The sequence below is a fragment of the Anomaloglossus baeobatrachus genome, chromosome 8 (genome assembly GCF_048569485.1).
Source record: "Anomaloglossus baeobatrachus isolate aAnoBae1 chromosome 8, aAnoBae1.hap1, whole genome shotgun sequence".
Lineage (NCBI taxonomy): Eukaryota > Metazoa > Chordata > Amphibia > Anura > Aromobatidae > Anomaloglossus > Anomaloglossus baeobatrachus.
Window position 1 is genome coordinate 68,542,730 of NC_134360.1, and position 18,737 is coordinate 68,561,466.

At 49.0% G+C, this 18,737-nt stretch overlaps 1 protein-coding gene across 1 annotated transcript in view; it reads right to left on the reverse strand.

Annotated features, from left to right (window-relative positions):
- Positions 1 to 18,416, reverse strand: part of RFT1 (RFT1 glycolipid translocator homolog) — a 42,192-nt gene extending 23,776 nt beyond the window's left edge. The window contains exons 1-5 of the mRNA XM_075321767.1: positions 18,263 to 18,416; positions 17,725 to 17,810; positions 8,959 to 9,075; positions 8,617 to 8,806; positions 5,738 to 5,839 (exon numbers count right to left, since the gene is read on the reverse strand). Coding sequence (XP_075177882.1) covers positions 5,738 to 5,839; positions 8,617 to 8,806; positions 8,959 to 9,075; positions 17,725 to 17,810; positions 18,263 to 18,328 — 561 coding nt within the window. The 5' untranslated portion in view covers positions 18,329 to 18,416. The remainder of the gene's footprint in view (positions 1 to 5,737; positions 5,840 to 8,616; positions 8,807 to 8,958; positions 9,076 to 17,724; positions 17,811 to 18,262) is intronic.
- Between the last annotated feature and the right edge of the window lie 321 nt (positions 18,417 to 18,737).

The following is an 18,737-nucleotide window of genomic DNA, read 5'->3' on the forward strand; positions in this document are numbered from 1 at the left end:
CATACTAGACCACGTAGCTGCCTGGCACACTTGTAGAGCCGTTGCCTGGTGCCGCAATGCCCAGGACGCACCCACGGCTCTGGTAGAATGGGCTTTCAGCCCCGAAGGAATCGGAAGCCCCGAAGAACGGTAAGCTTCAAGAATTGGTTCCTTGATCCACCGAGCCAAGGTTGACCTGGAAGCTTGCGAACCCTTACGCTGACCGGCCACAAGGACAAAGAGCGCATCTGAATGGCGCAGGGGCGCCGTGCGAGACACGTAGAATCGGAGTGCTCTCACTAGATCTAATGAGTGCAAATCCTTTTCAAAGCGGTGAATTGGATTAGGGCAAAATGAAGGTAAGGTGATATCCTGATTGAGATGAAAAGGCGATACCACCTTAGGGAGATATTCCGGAACAGGACGGAGAACCACCTTATCCTGGTGAAAAACCAGGAAGGGGGCTTTACATGACAGTGCTGCAAGCTCCGACACTCTACGGAGTGAAGTAACTGCTACTAGAAATGCCACTTTCTGTGAAAGACGTGATAAGGAGACATCCCGCAGTGGCTCAAAAGGCGGTTTCTGAAGAGCCGTTAGCACCCTGTTAAGGTCCCAGGGTTCAAGCGGGCGCTTGTAAGGTGGGACTATGTGGCAAACTCCCTGCAGGAACGTGCGGACCTGCGGAAGCTTGGCCAGGCGCTTTTGAAAGAATATTGAGAGTGCCGATACTTGCCCTTTGAGAGAACTAAGTGACAACCCCTTATCCATTCCGGATTGAAGGAAGGAAAGAAAAGTCGGTAAGGCAAAAGGCCAGGGAGTAAAACCTTTATCAGAACACCAGGACAAGAAAATCCGCCAAGTCCTGTGATAGATCTTGGCAGACGTCGGTTTCCTGGCCTGTCTCATAGTGGCAATGACATCCTGAGACAACCCTGAAGACGCTAGGAGCCAGGACTCAATGGCCACAACAGTCAGGTTGAGGGACGCAGAATTCAGATGGAAAAACGGCCCTTGCGACAGCAAGTCTGTGCGGTCTGGCAGCGCCCACGGCTGACCCACCATGAGATGCCACAGATCCGGGTACCATGACCGCCTCGGCCAGTCTGGAGCGACGAGAATGGCGCGACGGCAGTCGGACCTGATCTTGCGTAGTACTCTGGGCAGCATTGCCAGAGGAGGAAATACATAAGGCAGTCGAAACTGCGACCAATCCTGAACTAATGCGTCCGCCGCCAGAGCTCTGTGATCCTGAGATCGTGCCATGAAGGCCGGGACCTTGTTGTTGTGCCGTGACGCCATGAGATCGACGTCCGGCGTTCCCCAGCGGCGACAGATCTCTCAAAACACTTCTGGGTGCAGGGACCATTCCCCCGCATCCATTCCCTGACGACTGAGAAAGTCTGCTTCCCAGTTTTCTACGCCCGGTATGTGAACTGCGGAGATGGTGGATGCTGTGGCTTCCACCCACTGCAGAATCCGCCGGACTTCCTGGAAGGCTTGACGACTCCGCGTGCCGCCTTGGTGGTTGATGTATGCGACGGCAGTGGCGTTGTCCGACTGGATACGGATCTGCCTGCCCTCCAGCAACTGCTGGAAAGCCAATAGGGCCAGATACACTGCCCTTATCTCCAGGACATTGATCTGAAGGGAAGACTCTATCGGAGTCCAGGTTCCCTGGGCCCTGTGATGGAGGAACACCGCTCCCCATCCTGACAGGCTCGCGTCCGTGGTGACCACAGCCCAGGTTGGGGGCAGGAAGGATTTTCCCTGTGATAGAGAAGTGGGAAGAAGCCACCATTGAAGAGACGTCTTTGTTGCAAGGGAAAGAGAGACGTTCCTGTCGAGAGAGTTCGACCTCCTGTCCCATTTGCGGAGAATGTCCCACTGGAGCGGGCGCAGATGGAATTGCGTGAAAGGCACTGCTTCCATCGCTGCCACCATCTTCCCCAGGAAGTGCATGAGGCGTCTCAAGGGGTGTGACTGAGTCTGAATAAGAGATTGCACCCCTGCCTGCAGTGACAGCTGTTTGTCTAGTGGTAGCTTGACTACCGCTGACTGTGTATGAAACTCCATCCCTAGATAAGTCAGAGATTGGGTCGGTGTCAACTTGGATTTTGGGAAGTTGATGAGCCACCCGAACTGCTGGAGGGTCTCCAGAGCGACGGTAAGGCTGTGTTGACACGCCGCCCGAGAAGGTGCCCTGACTAAGAGATCGTCTAAGTAGGGAATCACCGAGTGCCCCTGAGAATGCAGGACCGCCACAACGGATGCCATGACTTTGGTGAAAACCCGTGGGCCTGTCGCCAGGCCGAAGGGCAATGCCACGAACTGAAGGTGTTCGTCCCCGATGGCGAAACGCAAAAAACATTGATGTTCTGGTGCGATCAGCACATGGAGATAAGCATCCTTGATGTCGATCGATGCGAGGAAGTCTCCTTGTGACATCGAGGCGATGACCGAGCGGAGAGATTCCATCCGGAACCGTCTGGTGGCTCACGTGTTTGTTGAGCAATTTGAGGTCCAGAACGGGACGGAATGATCCGTCTTTCTTTGGCACCACGAATAAGTTGGAGTAAAAACCGCGACCCTGTTCCTGAGTGGGAACGGGGGTCACAACTCCTTCTTTTTTCAGAGCGTCCACTGCTTGAAAAAGGGCGTCTGCCCGCGCGGGGGGCGGGGAGGTTCTGAAGAAACGAGTCGGAGGACGAGAGCTGAACTCTATCCTGTAACCGTGAGACAGGATGTCTCTCACCCATCGGTCTTGAACATGTGGCCACCAGGCGTCGCGAAAGCGGGAGAGCCTGCCACCGACCGAGGATGCGGTTCGGGGATGCCGTGAGTCATGAGGAGGCCGCCTTGGGGGCAGTGCCTCCGGCGGTCTTTTGGGGGCGTGACTTAGACCGCCACGCATAGGAGTTCCTCTGGCCTTTGTCCTGTCTATTGGACGAAGAGGACTGTGGCTTGGCGGAGGGACGAAAGGACCGAAACCTCGATTGTATTTTTCGTTGCTGAGGTCTCTTGGGTTTGGACTGGGGTAAGGAGGAGTCCTTTCCCTTGGATTCCTTAATAATCTCATCCAATCGTTCGCCAAACAATCTTTCGCCAGAAAACGGCAAACCGGTTAAGAACCTCTTGGAAGCCGAGTCTGAATTCCATTCGCGCAGCCACATGGCCCTGCGGACTGCAACAGAATTAGCGGATGCCACCGCTGTACGGCTAGTAGAGTCTAGGACTGCGTTCATGGCGTAGGAAGAAAACGCCGACGCCTGAGAGGTTAAAGATGCAACCTGTGGGGCAGACGTACGTGTGACCGCATTAATCTCAGCCAGACAAGCTGAGATAGCTTGGAGTGCCCACACGGCTGCAAAAGCCGGGGCAAAAGACGCTCCCGTGGCCTCATAGATGGATTTCATCAGGAGTTCTATCTGCCTGTCAGTGGCATCTTTTAGTGATGAGCCATCTGCAACCGCAACCACAGATCTAGCCGCCAATCTGGAGACTGGGGGATCCACCTTGGGACATTGAGCCCAACCCTTAACTACGTCAGCGGGGAAGGGGTAACGTGTGTCAGTAAGGCGCTTAGTAAAGCGCTTGTCCGGAACCGTTCTGGGCTTCTGGATGGCATCCCTGAAGTTAGAGTGATCAAAAAATGCACTCCGTGTACGTTTGGGAAACCGAAACTGGTGTTTCTCCTGCTGAGAGGCCGACTCCTCTATAGGTGGAGGCGGGGGAGATAGATCTAACACCTGGTTGATGGACGAGATAAGATCATTTACTAAGGCGTCCCCCTCAGGTGTATCAAGATTGAGAGCAACATCAGGGTCAGAGCCCTGAGCTGCGACGTCCGCCTCGTCCTCCAGAGCGTCCTCAAACTGGGAACCCGAGCAGCGTGAGGAAGTCGGGAAAGATTCCAAGCGAGCCCGCTTAGCTGGTCTGGGACTGTGGTCCGTGGAGGAGTCCTCCACGTGAGACCTAGGGCCCACCCCGGCCGGGGTGGACCGAGAGGGACCTGGAGGCGCCGATCTAACAGGGTCCGGGGCCTGTGTAAGGACCGGTCTGGACTGCAGGGCTTCCAGCAACTTGGCAGACCATTTGTCCATAGATTGAGCCATGGATTGTGAGAGTGACTCTGAGAGCTTTTCAGCAAAAACTGCAAACTCTGTCGCTGCCACCTGGACAGTGGAAGCAGGGGGGTCTGCCTGAGCCGAGGGGCCCACTAGTGACCGAGGCTCCGGCTGAGCAAGCGTAACAGGGGCCGAGCATTGCTCACAGTGAGGGTAGGTGGAACCCGCAGGTAACATAGCCCTACAAGAGGTACATGTCGCAAAAAAACCCTGTGCTTTAGTGCCCTTGCTCCTTGTGGACGACATGCTGTTGTGTCCTAGGAGCGTGATCACTGAGGGTATATAGAAAAAAGGGTATACAGCCCGGCCGAACAGAAATAAGTATATATATACGTATCTATACCGGCACCCAGGGGGACCAACACCGAGTGACCGGTGCGGCTTACCGACCGCTAAAAAGCGGGGTGTGTGAGCTCCAGATTCCCTGCCTTGGTCTCCCAGAGCTGCAGAGCTGTTCTCTGTGATTCTCCACCGGCAGAATGTCCGAAAAATGGCTGCCGGAGCTCTCAGGGGAGGAGTGAAACCGTGGGCGGCGTTAGGAAAAGTGCGGGAATCTGGGGTCCCCACAGTGATCAGTGAGGGGGGAGGGAGCATACAGGATGCCCCGGCCCTCACATCCGACGTCAGGTCGGCTGTCCCGCCCCTATCTCTGATAGACAGGCCCGGGGGCGGGAGTTTTGCCACTAGGCCGCGATGAAGCCGGGGACTAAATTTAATACCGCGGCCGACAAGCAGGCGCGGTCGGCGCGGTAGTCCCCGGTCTTCACAATTCAGCAGCCAGTTGCGGCGTCCGGGAACCAGGCGCTCCATACACATTCCCCATGGGGACACAGAGTACCTCGTGGATGCAGGGCCCTGTCCCTTAAGATAGATAAGCTCCTGTCCAGCAGATCCCCTCAGGGGCTGCGGAGGGAGCACGGTCCCAGAACCTGGATGACCGCTTCGGATCCCACTTCTACCAGAGCCCTAAGGGATGGAGAAGGAAACACGGCATGAGGCTCCGGCCGTCGTACCCGCAATGGGTACCTCAACCTTAACAGCACCGCCGACTCAGTGGGGTGAGAAGGGAGCATGCCGGGGGCCCCGTGGGGGCCCTCTTTTCTTCCAACCGATACAATCAGCAGCTGCTGCTGACTAAAATGGAGATGTGTGAGTGGATGTGTGCCTCCTTCCACACAAAGCATAAAACTGAGGAGCCCGTGATGCACGGGAGGGTGTATAGGCAGAGGGGAGGGGTTACACTTTTGAGTGTAATACTTTGTGTGGCCTCCGGAGGCAGAAGCTATACACCCAATTGTCTGGGTCTCCCAATGGAGCGACAAAGAAATAAATAAATAAAATAATTTGCAGATCTGCTATGCCTCATTGAATAACATTTTGGGAGGTGACAAACTCCCCTTAATATTGAGACCCTGTATATTAATATATTTGCTCCCGAAAGGTCTATACCCTTTATTTGCTAAGGAAAAACAAAAAATGTGTGCAATAGGGAATATGAGCCGTACAGGGACAGGAGTGTGATGGCAATCTCCGAACATCTCTGCAGAATATGAGGACGGTGTATGAGTAGCAGAAAATAAATAAACTACATTTTTTGTTTTGGATATGAAAGGAAGAAGTGGAGCTCTTACCTGAGCCAAGGAAAAGATGAAGAGCCCCCAGTGAGGCCAGAGCAGCACCAACGTGACTGTGACCGAACAACGGACGATGATTGCCAGACTCTCAGCGATCACCTATGAGACATGTGGAGATGAATATACCGAGAGCGACCTACAATGGGGAATCTATGCACTAAAGAAATACAATCGTGGGTTATAATAAGACCAGAGTCACACTTGCAAGTAAGTTGTGTGAGTCTCACATCGGCATCACCCGGCACGGCGCACACTCTCCGGACAGGAGCTTCTCAGCTACATAGAAGTACATGCAGCAGACCAGCTCCTGTCAGGAGAGTGTGCGCCGTGCCGGGTGATGCCGATGCGAGTCTCTCGCAAGTGAGACTCTAGCCTAAATAAGAAAATTATATAAGTCGTCTTCGGGCGGGGAATGAACTTCTGGGGATGAAATATGGCAGCGAGGTGGGCAGTATACTTCTATAAAAGCTGGATAAACAGTTAGCATAAACTACCCCTATAATTAGTGATGAGTGGGCACTACCATACTCAGGTGCTCGTTACTCGTAACTAGTGATGAGCGGTCACTACCATGCCGAGTGCTCAGTACTCGTAACTAGTGATGAGCGGGCACTACCATGCTCAGGTGTTCGTTACTCGTAACTAGTGATGAGTGGGCACTATCATGCTCGGGTGCTCAGTACTCGTAACTAGTGATGAGCGGGCACTACCATGCTCGGGTGTTCGTTACTCGTAACTAGTGATGAGTGGGCACTACCATGCTCGGGTGCTCAGTACTCGTAACTAGTGATGAGCGGGCACTACCATGCTCGGGTGCTCAGTACTCGTAACTAGTGATGAGCGGGCACTACCATGCTTGGGTGCTCAGTACTCATCATAACTAGTGATGAGTGGGCACTACCATGCTCGGGGGCTTGGTACTCGTAACTAGTGATGAGCGGGCACTACCATGCTCGGATCTCGTAACTATTAGTTGGATTCCCAGATGGGGGCGACTTGAGCACTTGAGTATTATGGAAATCAACGGGGGACTCAAACATTTTGCAGAAAAATGCTTAAGTTCCCCATTCCCTTCCATTATACTCGAGTCGCGCCCATCTAAGTACCACCTGCTGGTTCCGAGTACCAGAACATTGTAGTGCCTGCTCATTACTACCTAGAATATATCAGGACAGATGTCTGTCTCCCGCGCCCCTGTACGCCCGGTAAAGCATACATGTTTCTGCATTTGGTGGACATCGGTCTTGGACTCAGTTCACACTACTGTTCCACTTTATTCTATTATCGGGGGAACAGATTTGTCACCAGACTATAATGGGGTCGATGTGGCTTCCATTGTGGTGTGCGTCTTGCTGCCGTGTACGTGATGTTGGCTATTTTCACAGACTCATTTGAGTTCTGTCTGCAAAATGGACCATCAAACCCCAAAGGATGAATTGTGAAAACCTGCATAAACCATAATGGCCCCAATTCATGAAGACTGGTGATTTTCTTGGTGAAGATGATTGTACGAGTCGGACGCCCGTGGTTCCTGAAGAAGTCTTCGCCTCTTCATAAATGGGGAAGTTCTGACATTTCTGGTTTCAGAACCCAACGGCTGATCATGAATTAGGTGACCTGTGGCACCCCTTCCCCACCGCACCACTGAACATTTTGGCAAAATTGTCAAAAGTCACAAGATTTGTCGAAACCAAGTTGGGCCAAAAGTTTGCAACTTTTCCAAACTTTTCCGCCAGAATTCTGAAATCGGAGCCTGTGTATCCATGTGTCCGTGTAGGTCTGATACATTTTATAGGCTTTCAGGGAGCAATGATCTGGTTTCTTCTTAGGCTAAGTTCACATTTCCGCTAAAATGTATCAGTCACAATCCGCTGCTCTTGTAAACAACGTAATCCGTTTAGCGGATTCCGTTGCTCCCATAGACTTGTATGAGCAGCGGGTTGTGACTGATGATGCTGCGTTGCACCCTCCGCCCGACTGATCAGTCGTGGAACGACTGACCGCCGGGCGGGAGGAACGCAGCATGTAACGTTTTTTGAGCAGCGCGATCCGTCGGATTTCGCTGCGCATGCTCTCTGGCTCCCTGCACACGTCACCAGCTTTGGTTGGTTACCCGATATTTACCCTGGTTACGGTGCAAGGAGCCAGCGCTAAGCAGTGTAGGCCCGTAACCAAGGTAAATATCGGGTAACCAAGGTAAACATCGGGTGCTTTGCTGTTACCCGATATTTAGTCTGGTTACGTGTGCAGGGAGGCCGACACTTCCCCGCTCGGCCCCACCCCCTCCTGCACTCCGCACATGTATGTACACACACACACACACACCTGTCCCCAGCCATGCAGACAAGCACTGCCACTGACACCCTCGTCTGGCCCCGCCCCCGCTCGGCTCTGCCCCCTCCCGAACTCCGCATGTACACACACACACACACACACACACTCTCACTCACACACTCACACATACACTCACCTGTCCCCAGCCATGCAGACCGCAGCACTGCCACTGACATCCTCAGCGCCTGGCCCCGCCCCCCGCCTGGCTCCGCCCCTCCCGCATTCAGCATGTGTATACACACACACACACACACACTCACCTGTCCTGCAGTCCCTGCGGCACTGACGTCCTCAGTGCCACGGCCCCGCTCGGCTTCCCCCCCCCTGAACTCCGCCCCCCGCACACAACGGAATCCGACAAAGAATTCTGTTTTTTGTCATCCGTTGTAGAGCGCATCAGTCACATGCGTCAAGCGACGCATGTGACTGATACAAAACAACGGAAATGTGAACTTAGCCTTAGGGGCAGAAGAAGTCACAGACATGGATGAAGAAGACGCTCCCGTATAAACATTGAGCGAGAAGCCGCGTCCCACACTTACCTTCAGTCTCACAAAGAGATGAGCTTGTGCCAGGACCCAGAATGGTTCTGCCATTAGTTCAATTACAGCAGAGAATCCAAACGCCAGAACCCCAGTGCCATAATGTGGGATAATCGCGGGATCCGGGACCTCCAATATATGCAGCCATACCCACCCTAATATTACCGACCAGCAGACTCCTAGCGGTACTCTGCAAAATCGAGAAAATTCAGTTGTTAAACTTGAGCTCCCAACACCAGCGAGCTCACCGATCGTCTGCAGCGCCATGACATCAACGCTGCAGACAATAACACTGGGAGCAGCAGAGACTCAGCCCTGGTCTGTGCCACCAGCAATACTTACGCCAACCAGGTGAGGTGGATGGTGTGTCTCCAGCTTTGCTGCGCAGAATGGCTCAGACACGCTCTACGGAAGGCTTCACGGGCAAGAAACACCACTGTGGTATAAAGGAGGGTGAGGCTGGAGAGAAAGAGGAAAGAGGCCGAATATAAGGAGCGGATTACACACGAGCTCTGACGTCTGAGCACAAAGCAACTCACGCAATCCACATGTAAACAACTATTAAAAAGTATCTTCCTTTGTTTACAAACAAACTGTTCTTTACTCACCCTCCCCAGTTTTAGCACCACAGACCCAACCGCTGCTATCGATCATCTGTTATTGCCTGCAGTGCTGACGTCACGCCGACAGCTCTGCAGACAATCACTGAGCTCAGCGGCTCTGCCTGATTTGACAACACAAGCCTCTCAGCTCACCGATTATCTGCAGTGCTGTGGGTGTGATATCAGCACTGCAGACAATAACAGATGATTGGAAGCCGCGGTGGTGATTCCGTGCTGGAACTGGAAGTGTGAAAAAGGTACAGAGGTTTGTTTTTTGTTTAAAAATAGACCGCAGCCAGGGATGGAAAATACCAAAAACCGAGAGTGTCTTTAAGGAATACCTGCCCTCCCCAAAACCTTTGGCACATCCGAGTGCTGCTCTCCTCTCAGACTGAAGAGGGGCTCAATACAAAACCAGCAGGGAGGGGGACTCAATGCAAAGCCAGCGGGGATAGGGGGGGACTCAATGCAAAGCCAGCAGGGAGGGGGACTCAATGCAAAGCCAGCAGGGGGGGGGACTCAATGCAAAGCCAGCAGGGGGGGGGACTCAATGCAAAGCCAGCGGGGGTAGGGGGGGACTCAATGCAAAGCCAGCAGGGAGGGCAGACTCAATGCAAAGCCAGCGTGGGGGGGGGGGGAATCAATGCAAAGTTTTTCAGAAAGAACTATTATTTTTACAGTTATACAAAAAACTTTTTTGTGACAGATTATACCTATTTCTAAAATCACACTTTATTAGAATATATATATTTAAAACCACAAACTCAACAAAAAAATACAAAAATACATACAAATTCACACTGTATAGTGGTTTACACATATTATTAATCCCAAGTATAATTACAAATTATCCCACATGGGGAGGAAGGGACCTTTAAATGACCTCAAACAAGGTGGCAGGAATTTCCCCAAATGGTTTTAGGGTTATACTCTATTCCTTATCCCGAAACAGTTTTTCTACCTGTCAATGGAGTACACCTTATTTTTCCGGTGCCCCCATTCCTCGACGGCTTTCCCTTTTCAATCCCTATTTGGGCATACAATTTAAAGAAATTAATGATGAAGATTTTTCCTCTTCCTTTATATATTTTATTGGGTATTGTCAACCCACTATCTGAACATCTCAGCCCATTATATTCGGTGATACCCCAAAATATTAGACATTCAGAGTCCAAAAGGCAATTATTGTATTCAGTGCTCAACTGTCCCTCAATAAACTGTACCCTGCCTACCAATGGAGTACATTCTAATTTGTACAATGCCCCCATCCCTCGGCGGCTGCCCCTCAGTGATTTACTGCCTCAAATAGTCATGCAAATAAAACAAAAAATACGGGACACATCAGATGTATTCAAATGACTTATCTGCTATTTTTCGGGGTCCTGAGATGTTTCTCATATCCATCAATAATTATAATTGAAAACTCAACGCGTTTCCCTCCATCGCCATATTAGACGGAGTTCATCAGGAGATTCAAAACTGGGCCTAAGCCTCCTAAAAAGAAGTTTTTTGTCAGGGTTAAAACTTATTCTGACCAGGATCCCACAAGGCAAATAAATATCAGAACAAATTCTCGTGTGTCTCTCCTCAAAGTAGTTCTTTTATATATTTCATCCCCAAACAAAAAGTATATAATAATATTATTCAAGCTAAAAAATCCATTATTGAGTTCCCAAATGCAGACTAATAGCCCTTACCTTCAATGATGTGCTCTCCACGGGTCAAAAAAAAAAAATGGTATGAGGCACCGGGACCAGAGCATTGAGGTTTAAATAGCACAAGTTCCTCCCGCTTTCAGTCATGTGATTGCTTGATTTATGTCCGACTGAATTCAGGGTTGTTTCGTTTAAATACATTCAGGCCAGCCTGTTTCTTTGAATCGGGACTTTCAAAACCATATATATACGAAAGTATTTACGTTTTGTATCTTTAAAAAGCAGTGGATTTATCATAAAGCAAGCTATGTTCAGCGCATGCGCGTCCCATCAGCAATCTCCCCTATCTCCATAGTCAGGAAGTTTGCTGTGGAGTGTATTGCGCATGCGCGCCTCTTCAACAGGCGTCTCCATGGTAAGGAGAGACGCCTTCCAATGCGCTCTGCGCATCACGCATGCGTCCTTCACTTTAGTACTCCACATAAGCCTTTAAGCGGTATGTTTTCAGCTTACGTGCCAGGGGCTTCATAGTAAGTTACACCCCCTTCCACGCATGCGCACTCAATCGGCACCGTACACCGCATAGCCCCGTTCCAGAAGATTTTACAGAGAGGCCCAATGTGCGCATCTCCTCTGAATGATAGGAGATTCTAGAGCACAATTGCGCTTACATCAGCGTGTCTGTGTGTCTGCGTGCTCCACTGCATTTCTGCATCACGGATTCTTAATCTCTATATTAATCAGGGGGTTACACTGATTCAATAAGATAATGTCATTTGTTGAAACACTTTGCAAGATCGACAATACCTCTTTAATGCAATTGTCATTGTGTCTATTCATTTCACTAGCTCCCTTATATGCTTCACTTAGAATATATGAGGGGTAGCCTCTCTCAGAGATCTACAGAAGAGATTTTCTGAGAGAGGCTACCCCTCATATATTCTAAGTGAAGCATATAAAGGGAGCTAGTGAAATGAATAGCCACAATTTACTTATCCCAAAACAGAGAGGAAAAGACGATTCAATAGTACGCCTGATAGGCACATATGACAATTGCAGTAAAGAGGTATTGTCGATCTTGCAAAGACACTGGGGTATCCTCCAAGCAGATTCGAGCCTACAGAAATATCTAGCACCTAAGCTGTCTGTAACGTTTAGGAAGGGTAGAGCAATTAAAGACCGGCTGGTACAAAGTTTCTATCAAGCCCCAAAAAACATGGGAACTTGGCTAGACAAAAAAGTAACAGGGACCTACAAATGTGGGCACTGTAAATTCTGTAATTGGATCTCCCAAGGAAAAGAAGTGACAAGTGTGAGCACTGGAAAAACATACCAAACACGAGAATTTGCTAACTGTAGCTCTGAAGGAGTAATATACCTGATTACATGTAGCTGTCCTATGAATTACATAGGAAAAAAACAAAAGAGAGCTACGGAAACGAATGGGTGAGCATATAGGAGATATTAGAAACGCGAGGGATACGCCAGTGTCTAGACATGTAAGATCGACTCACGGAGGAGATGGAAAAAGTATAAACTTTAGGGTTATTGAACAGATATCTCCATCACCTAGAAAAGGTGATTGGAATAAGACACTACTTCAAAAAGAATGTAAATGGATATACTGTTTTGAATCAGTTAGCCCAAAAGGCCTAAACGAACAATTAACGTATAACTGCTTTTTTGTAATTCTTCTGGTCTGGGGGAGGCATTTTTTTGCTTCTTAAGGTGGCTTTACACACTATATATAATATAAAAAAGCAAAAAAGAAAATATCATTACTTACAGCAGGATGGAATTGCAGCTGTATATTGCTCAGACCAAAAGACTACTACTACTCCTAGTCTTTTGGTCTGAGCAATATACAGCTGCAATTCCATCCTGCTGTAAGTAATGATATTTTCTTTTTTGCTTTTTTATATTATATATAGTGTAGGGACCTACAAGCATGAGGTTCCCGTGACGAGGGTTGTAGGCTTACGTCTTATGGCCATAACGCTAACAAAAAACCTCAAAAACTTTTTTGTACAGGATACAGCCAGGCCCCTTTTTGTTAGGCCTTGCTATCAGAGTTTCTGTCCCTACGTAGCGCGCAGTGGGGGTACGGCTTGGCAGCCCGCCTGATCTAATAGTATGGGCGTCACCTAATAGGCTGCGGGTTTGTGACTGTGCATCTGCTAGTGTGAACAGTGCTCTATGCAAGCCACTAGTGTGCAGTTTTACCATCCAGCCATCACCTCCTCCATATTTCGAAGTGAGTGTGAATGGCTCCACCTGCACCTGTGTTGCCTCCACCTAGTGGGGGTTTAGCTGTATCCTGCTGGAGGAGTAGTAGTCTTTTGGTCTGAGCAATATACAGCTGCAATTCCTGCTGTAAGTAATGGCTTTACACACTGCAACATCGCAAACGACATCGCAGTAACGTCACCGGTTTTGTGACGTAATAGCGACCTCCCCAGTGACATTGCAGTGTGTGAAACACATCAGCGACCTGGCCCCCGCTGTGAGGTCGCTGATCGCTACAAATCGTTCAGGACCATTCTTTGGTCCTTTGTTTCCCGCTGTGCAGCATGATCGCTAGAAAGCCTCAGTGTGTAAAGGGGACTTAAATGTGCAGGCAGCAGGAGCCGGCTTCTGCGGACACTGGTAACCACGGTAAACATCAGGTAACCAAGAAGCCCTGTCCTTGGTTACCCGATATTTACCTTCATTACCAGCGTCCGCCGCTCTCACTGTCAGTGCCAGCTCCTGCTCCTTGCACGTGTAGCTACAGCACACATCGGGTAATTAACCCGATGTGTACTGTAGCTAGGCAAGCAGGGAGCCAGCGCTAAGCGGTGTGCGCTGCTCCCTGCTCTCTGCACGTGTAGCTGCGTGCGCTGGTAACCAAGGTAAATATTGGGTTGGTTACCCGATATTTACCTTAGTTACCAAGCGCAGCATCGCTTAAGTGCGTCGCTGGGGGCTGGTCACTGGTTGCTGGTGACAGCTCACCAGCAACCCCTGTAGCGATGCTCCAGCGATCCCTGCCAGGTCAGGTTGCTGGTGGGATCGCTCTCACCAGCGACCTCCTAGCAACTTACCAGCAATCCCTATCAGGTTGTATCGTTGTTGGGATCGCTGGTAAGTTGTTTAGTGTAAAGGGGCCTTTAGAGATATGGTTGAGGGAACTCAAAAAATAATTTACCTGCATGGGATGTATTGATCTAAATTGATTGCCCCATAGCCTAAACAACCTGTGCCTTTAATAAGAAATTCCCATGTGTTCCTTTTCTTTAAAGTAGTATGTTTCAACAAATGACATTATCTTATTGAATCAGTGTAACCCCCTGATTAATATAGACATTAAAAATCCTTGATGCAGAAATGCAGTGGAGCACGCAGACACACAGACACGCTGATGTAAGCGCAATTGTGCTCTAGAATCTCCTATCATTCAGAGGAGATGCGCACATTGGGCCTCTCTGTAAAATCTTCTGGAACGGGGCTATGCGGTGTACAGTGCCGATTGAGTGCGCATGCGTGGAAGGGGGTGTAACTTACTATGAAGCCCCTGGCACGTAAGGCTGCTTTCACACCTCCGGTTTCTGCAATGCGGCACACTCCGGCACTTTGCAGGAAAATCGCAACCGTTTTTTTTTTGCTGCCTGTTGCGTTTTTTCTGCATAGACTTTAATTAGTGCCGCATTGTGCCGCAAGGCCTTGCGTTCCATCCGTTTTTTGCCGCATGCGGCAGAATTAGCCGATGCGGCGGCCGGATGGAACGTTGCCTAGCACGTTTTTTCGTGCAGCAAAAAAAAAACGCATCGTGCCGCATTCGGCCGATGCGGCGCATTTTTCAATGCATGCCTATGGCGGCCGGATGCGGCGCGATGCGGCAAAAAACGCATCCGGCCGCCGCATGCGGTTTTTGCCACTGCGCATGCTCAGTAGCATGCCGCAAGCGGCAAAAACCGGACGGGCCGCATGGGAAAAACTTATGCAAAGGATGCGGTGTTTTCACCGCATCCGTTGCATAGCTTGCACAGCCGGATTGAGCCGCAGAGCTCAAGTCGGATGTGTGAAAGCAAATAGGAATAACGTTTGGAACACCATTCTAAGTCCGAACTGGGTGCAAAAACCTAAAAAAACATCACTATGGGGAGATAAGGTATGCACACCAGTGACTATGTAAGGGGAATACATGAAATAGCAGAAACTGCTGTGTGAATACTGACCTGAAAAATCTAATAGCTATATGAAAGAGTGAAAATGTGAAAAATGGAATCTGCATTACTGCCATGAATATATGAATCAAGAGAAATTTAGCTACTGAATTGATCAATGCAATAGAGCCCCAACACTACGCCAAAGTATTTCTCTACGTTGGGGTCCCTAGCTTGAAAAAATACTAGGTTTTTGCACCCAGTTCGGACTTAGAATGGTGTTCCAAACGTTATTCCTATTTGTTAGTATTTTTTCGTTTGGGAACCCACCCCACTCACACCTATTGCCAATCCATATCATACGCATATATAGCCTGGGTCTCAGCTTCCCATACACGGTAGGTTTTTTAACTGCATGAGAGGACACACACAAGCTAGGGACCCCAACGTAGAGAAATACTTTGGCGTAGTGTTGGGGCTCTATTGCATTGATCAATTCAGTAGCTAAATTTCTCTTGATTCATATGTTCATGGCAATAATGCAGATTCCATTTTTCATATTTTCATTCTTACATATAGCTATTGAATTTTTCATGTCAGTATTCACACAGCAGTTTCTGCTATTTCATGTATTCCCCTTACATAGTCACTGGTGTGCATACCTTATCTCCCCATAGGGATGTGTGAAAGCAGCCTAAGCTGAAAACATACCGCTTAAAGGCTTATGTGGAGTACTAAAGTGAAGGACGCATGCGTGATACGCAGAGCGCGTTGGAAGGCGCCTCTCCTTACCATGGAGACGCCTGTTGAAGAGGCGCGCATTCGCAATACACTCCACAGCAAACTTCCTGACTATGGAGATAGGGGAGATTGCTGATGGGATGCGCATGCGCTGAACATAGCTTGCTTTATGATAAATCCACTGCTTTTTAAAGATACAAAACGTAAATATTTTCGTATATATATGGTTTTGAAAGTCCCGATTCAAAGAAACAGGCTGGCCTGAATGTATTTAAACGAAACAACCCTGAATTCAGTCGGACATAAATCAAGCAATCACATGACTGAAAGCGGGAGGAACTTGTGCTATTTAAACCTCAATGCTCTAGTCCCGGTGCCTCATACCATTTTTTTTTGACCCGTGGAGAGCACATCATTGAAGGTAAGGGCTATTAGTCTGCGTTTGGGAACTCAATAATGGATTTTTTAGCTTGAATAATATTATTATATACTTTTTGTTTTTGGATGAAATATATAAAAGAACTACTTTGAGGAGAGACACATGAGAATTTGTTCTGATATGTATTTGCCTTGTGGGATCCTGGTCAGAATAAGTTTTAACTCTTACAAAAAACTTCTTTTTAGGAGGCTATTAGGCCCAGTTTTGAATCTCCTGATGAACTCCGTCTAATATGGTGATGGAGGGAAACGCGTTGAGTTTTCAATTATAATTATTGATGGATATGAGAAACCTCTCAGGACCCCGAAAAATAGCAGATAAGTCATTTGAATACATCTGATATGTCCCGTATTTTTTGGTTTATTTGCATGACTATTTGAGGCAGTAAATCACTGAGGGGCAGCCGCCGAGGGATGGGGGCATTGTACAAATTAGAATGTACTCCATTGGTAGGCAGGGTACAGTTTATTGAGGGACAGTTGAGAACTGAATACAATAATTGCCTTTTGGACTCTGAATGTCTAATATTTTGGGGTCTCACCGAATATAATGGGCTATGTTCAGATAGTGGGTTGACAATACCCAATAAAATATATAAAGGAAGAGGAAAAATCTTCATCATTAATTTCTTTAAATTGTATGCCCAAATAGGGATTGAAAAGGGAAAGCCGTCGAGGAATGGGGCACCGGAAAAATAAGGTGTACTCCACTGACAGGTAGAAAAACTGTTTCGGGATAAGGAATAGAGTATACCCCTAAAACCATTTGGGGAAATTCCTGCCACCTTGTTTGAGGTCATTTAAAGGTCCCTTCCTCCCCATGTGGGATAATTTGTAATTATACTTGGGATTAATAATATGTGTCAACCACTAACTATACAGTGTGAATTTGTATGTATTTTTGTATTTTTTTGTTGAGTTTGTGGTTTTAAATATATATTCTAATAAAGTGTGATTTTAGAAATAGGTATAATCTGTCACAAAAAAGGAATCAATGCAAAGCCAGCGGGGGATTTTGGACTCAGATGCAAAGGCAGCGGGGAGGGAGGAAGGGGGGACTCAATGCAATGTAAGCGGCACTTAGTAAGTAAGCCTGACATGGCCCGCACCGGAGTACAAAGAGCCTTATTTACTCAGAGGTGCAGACCCCTCACTGAGCCGGTCCTCCGGGTGCTGTGCGCTTCTCCAATCAGGGGCTGCGGTATCATTTCTGGCTACAAAACGCCGGTATTTTTCGTGAATTGCACGGACAGGTGGCGCGGCTCCAATGCCAAAAGTCGCAACACTTTTGGGCTACTCAACATTACGCCATAATTTGCGGAGTTTTCACAGCTTTTTCCGCCGCTTTTCTGGTGTAATAAGCTTTGATGATTTGGCCCCCTTGAGCCCCGCACAAGTTTGCAGCGCTCTGCCCAGTCTCCTATTAGTGATTGGGGGGGGGGATGAGCACTCGGACCCCACAAGCTGCGGCTCTGTAACTGTCCGTCTATACTATGTTGTCACTATGGCGACTGTGGGGAAACTTACCGGACATTGACGAGGCCAATGATCTCCCGGGAGACATAGCGCAGGGTGAAGGCGTTCAGGGCAAACGTCAGGACCCGGAAGACGACCTGCACAGACAAGGAGCACGTTACAAACCTCTAGGATTTACAGTACATTATTGAACACATCTTTTAGACCTGATGAGGCCGGGGTATTTACTATGAAAACCCAGACTCTCAGAACGGCTGTAAAAAGGACAATTAATGTACTATGCAGCCATTCTGACAGGGATTTGGTAAGTACACCGGCTTCATCAGGAATAAGACCCACGTGTCACATGCTGCAGCGATGATGTCGCTCCTTTCCGGCCAATAAAACCAAAACATAGCGAGGAGTCCCAGGAGATCGTCCATACTCCTTACGATGTATTAATTTGCGTCTATCCACAACTAGAGCCATCATCTACCACACACTGATAATCCGGCATCGCAGCCAGCTGTGACCGAACTACAGTCCCCACTGCTGCAGGGCATGCTGGGAGATGTAGTTCCATGGAAGCTGGAGAAGCACAGAAGTGTACCTGCAGGACCATAGTGGACGAGGCCAGCCGGGTGGTGTCCCTGAGGACGTCGTGCTGATTCGCCATCCTGCTGATCGCCCGCAGCGGTCATCTACACAGCGATCAGCTGACTCCACCAGCAGAACCCGGCACTCAGAGCAGGACAGGACCTGCGGTGACGTCATGGACACATGATCAGTCACGTGTGAGGGCGGCGCCAATCTCGGAAGGAAGGAGCTGGTGTCCGGACCGTAGGAAAAGAAGTTGTATCACATGGTGTTCAGAGAGTGGGCTCTCGTGTAATGTGGGTGTAGCAGAATTGTGTGTGTAATATCGGTGTAGTGGAGTAGTGCATGTAACGATGGTGTAGCGGAGCTGTGTGTGTATAATGAGGGTGTAGTGGAGCTGTGTATGTAACCTGGGTGTAGCAGATCTGTGTGCGCGACGCGAGTGAAGCGGAGCTGTGTGTGTATAATGAGAGCTGTATGTATAATGA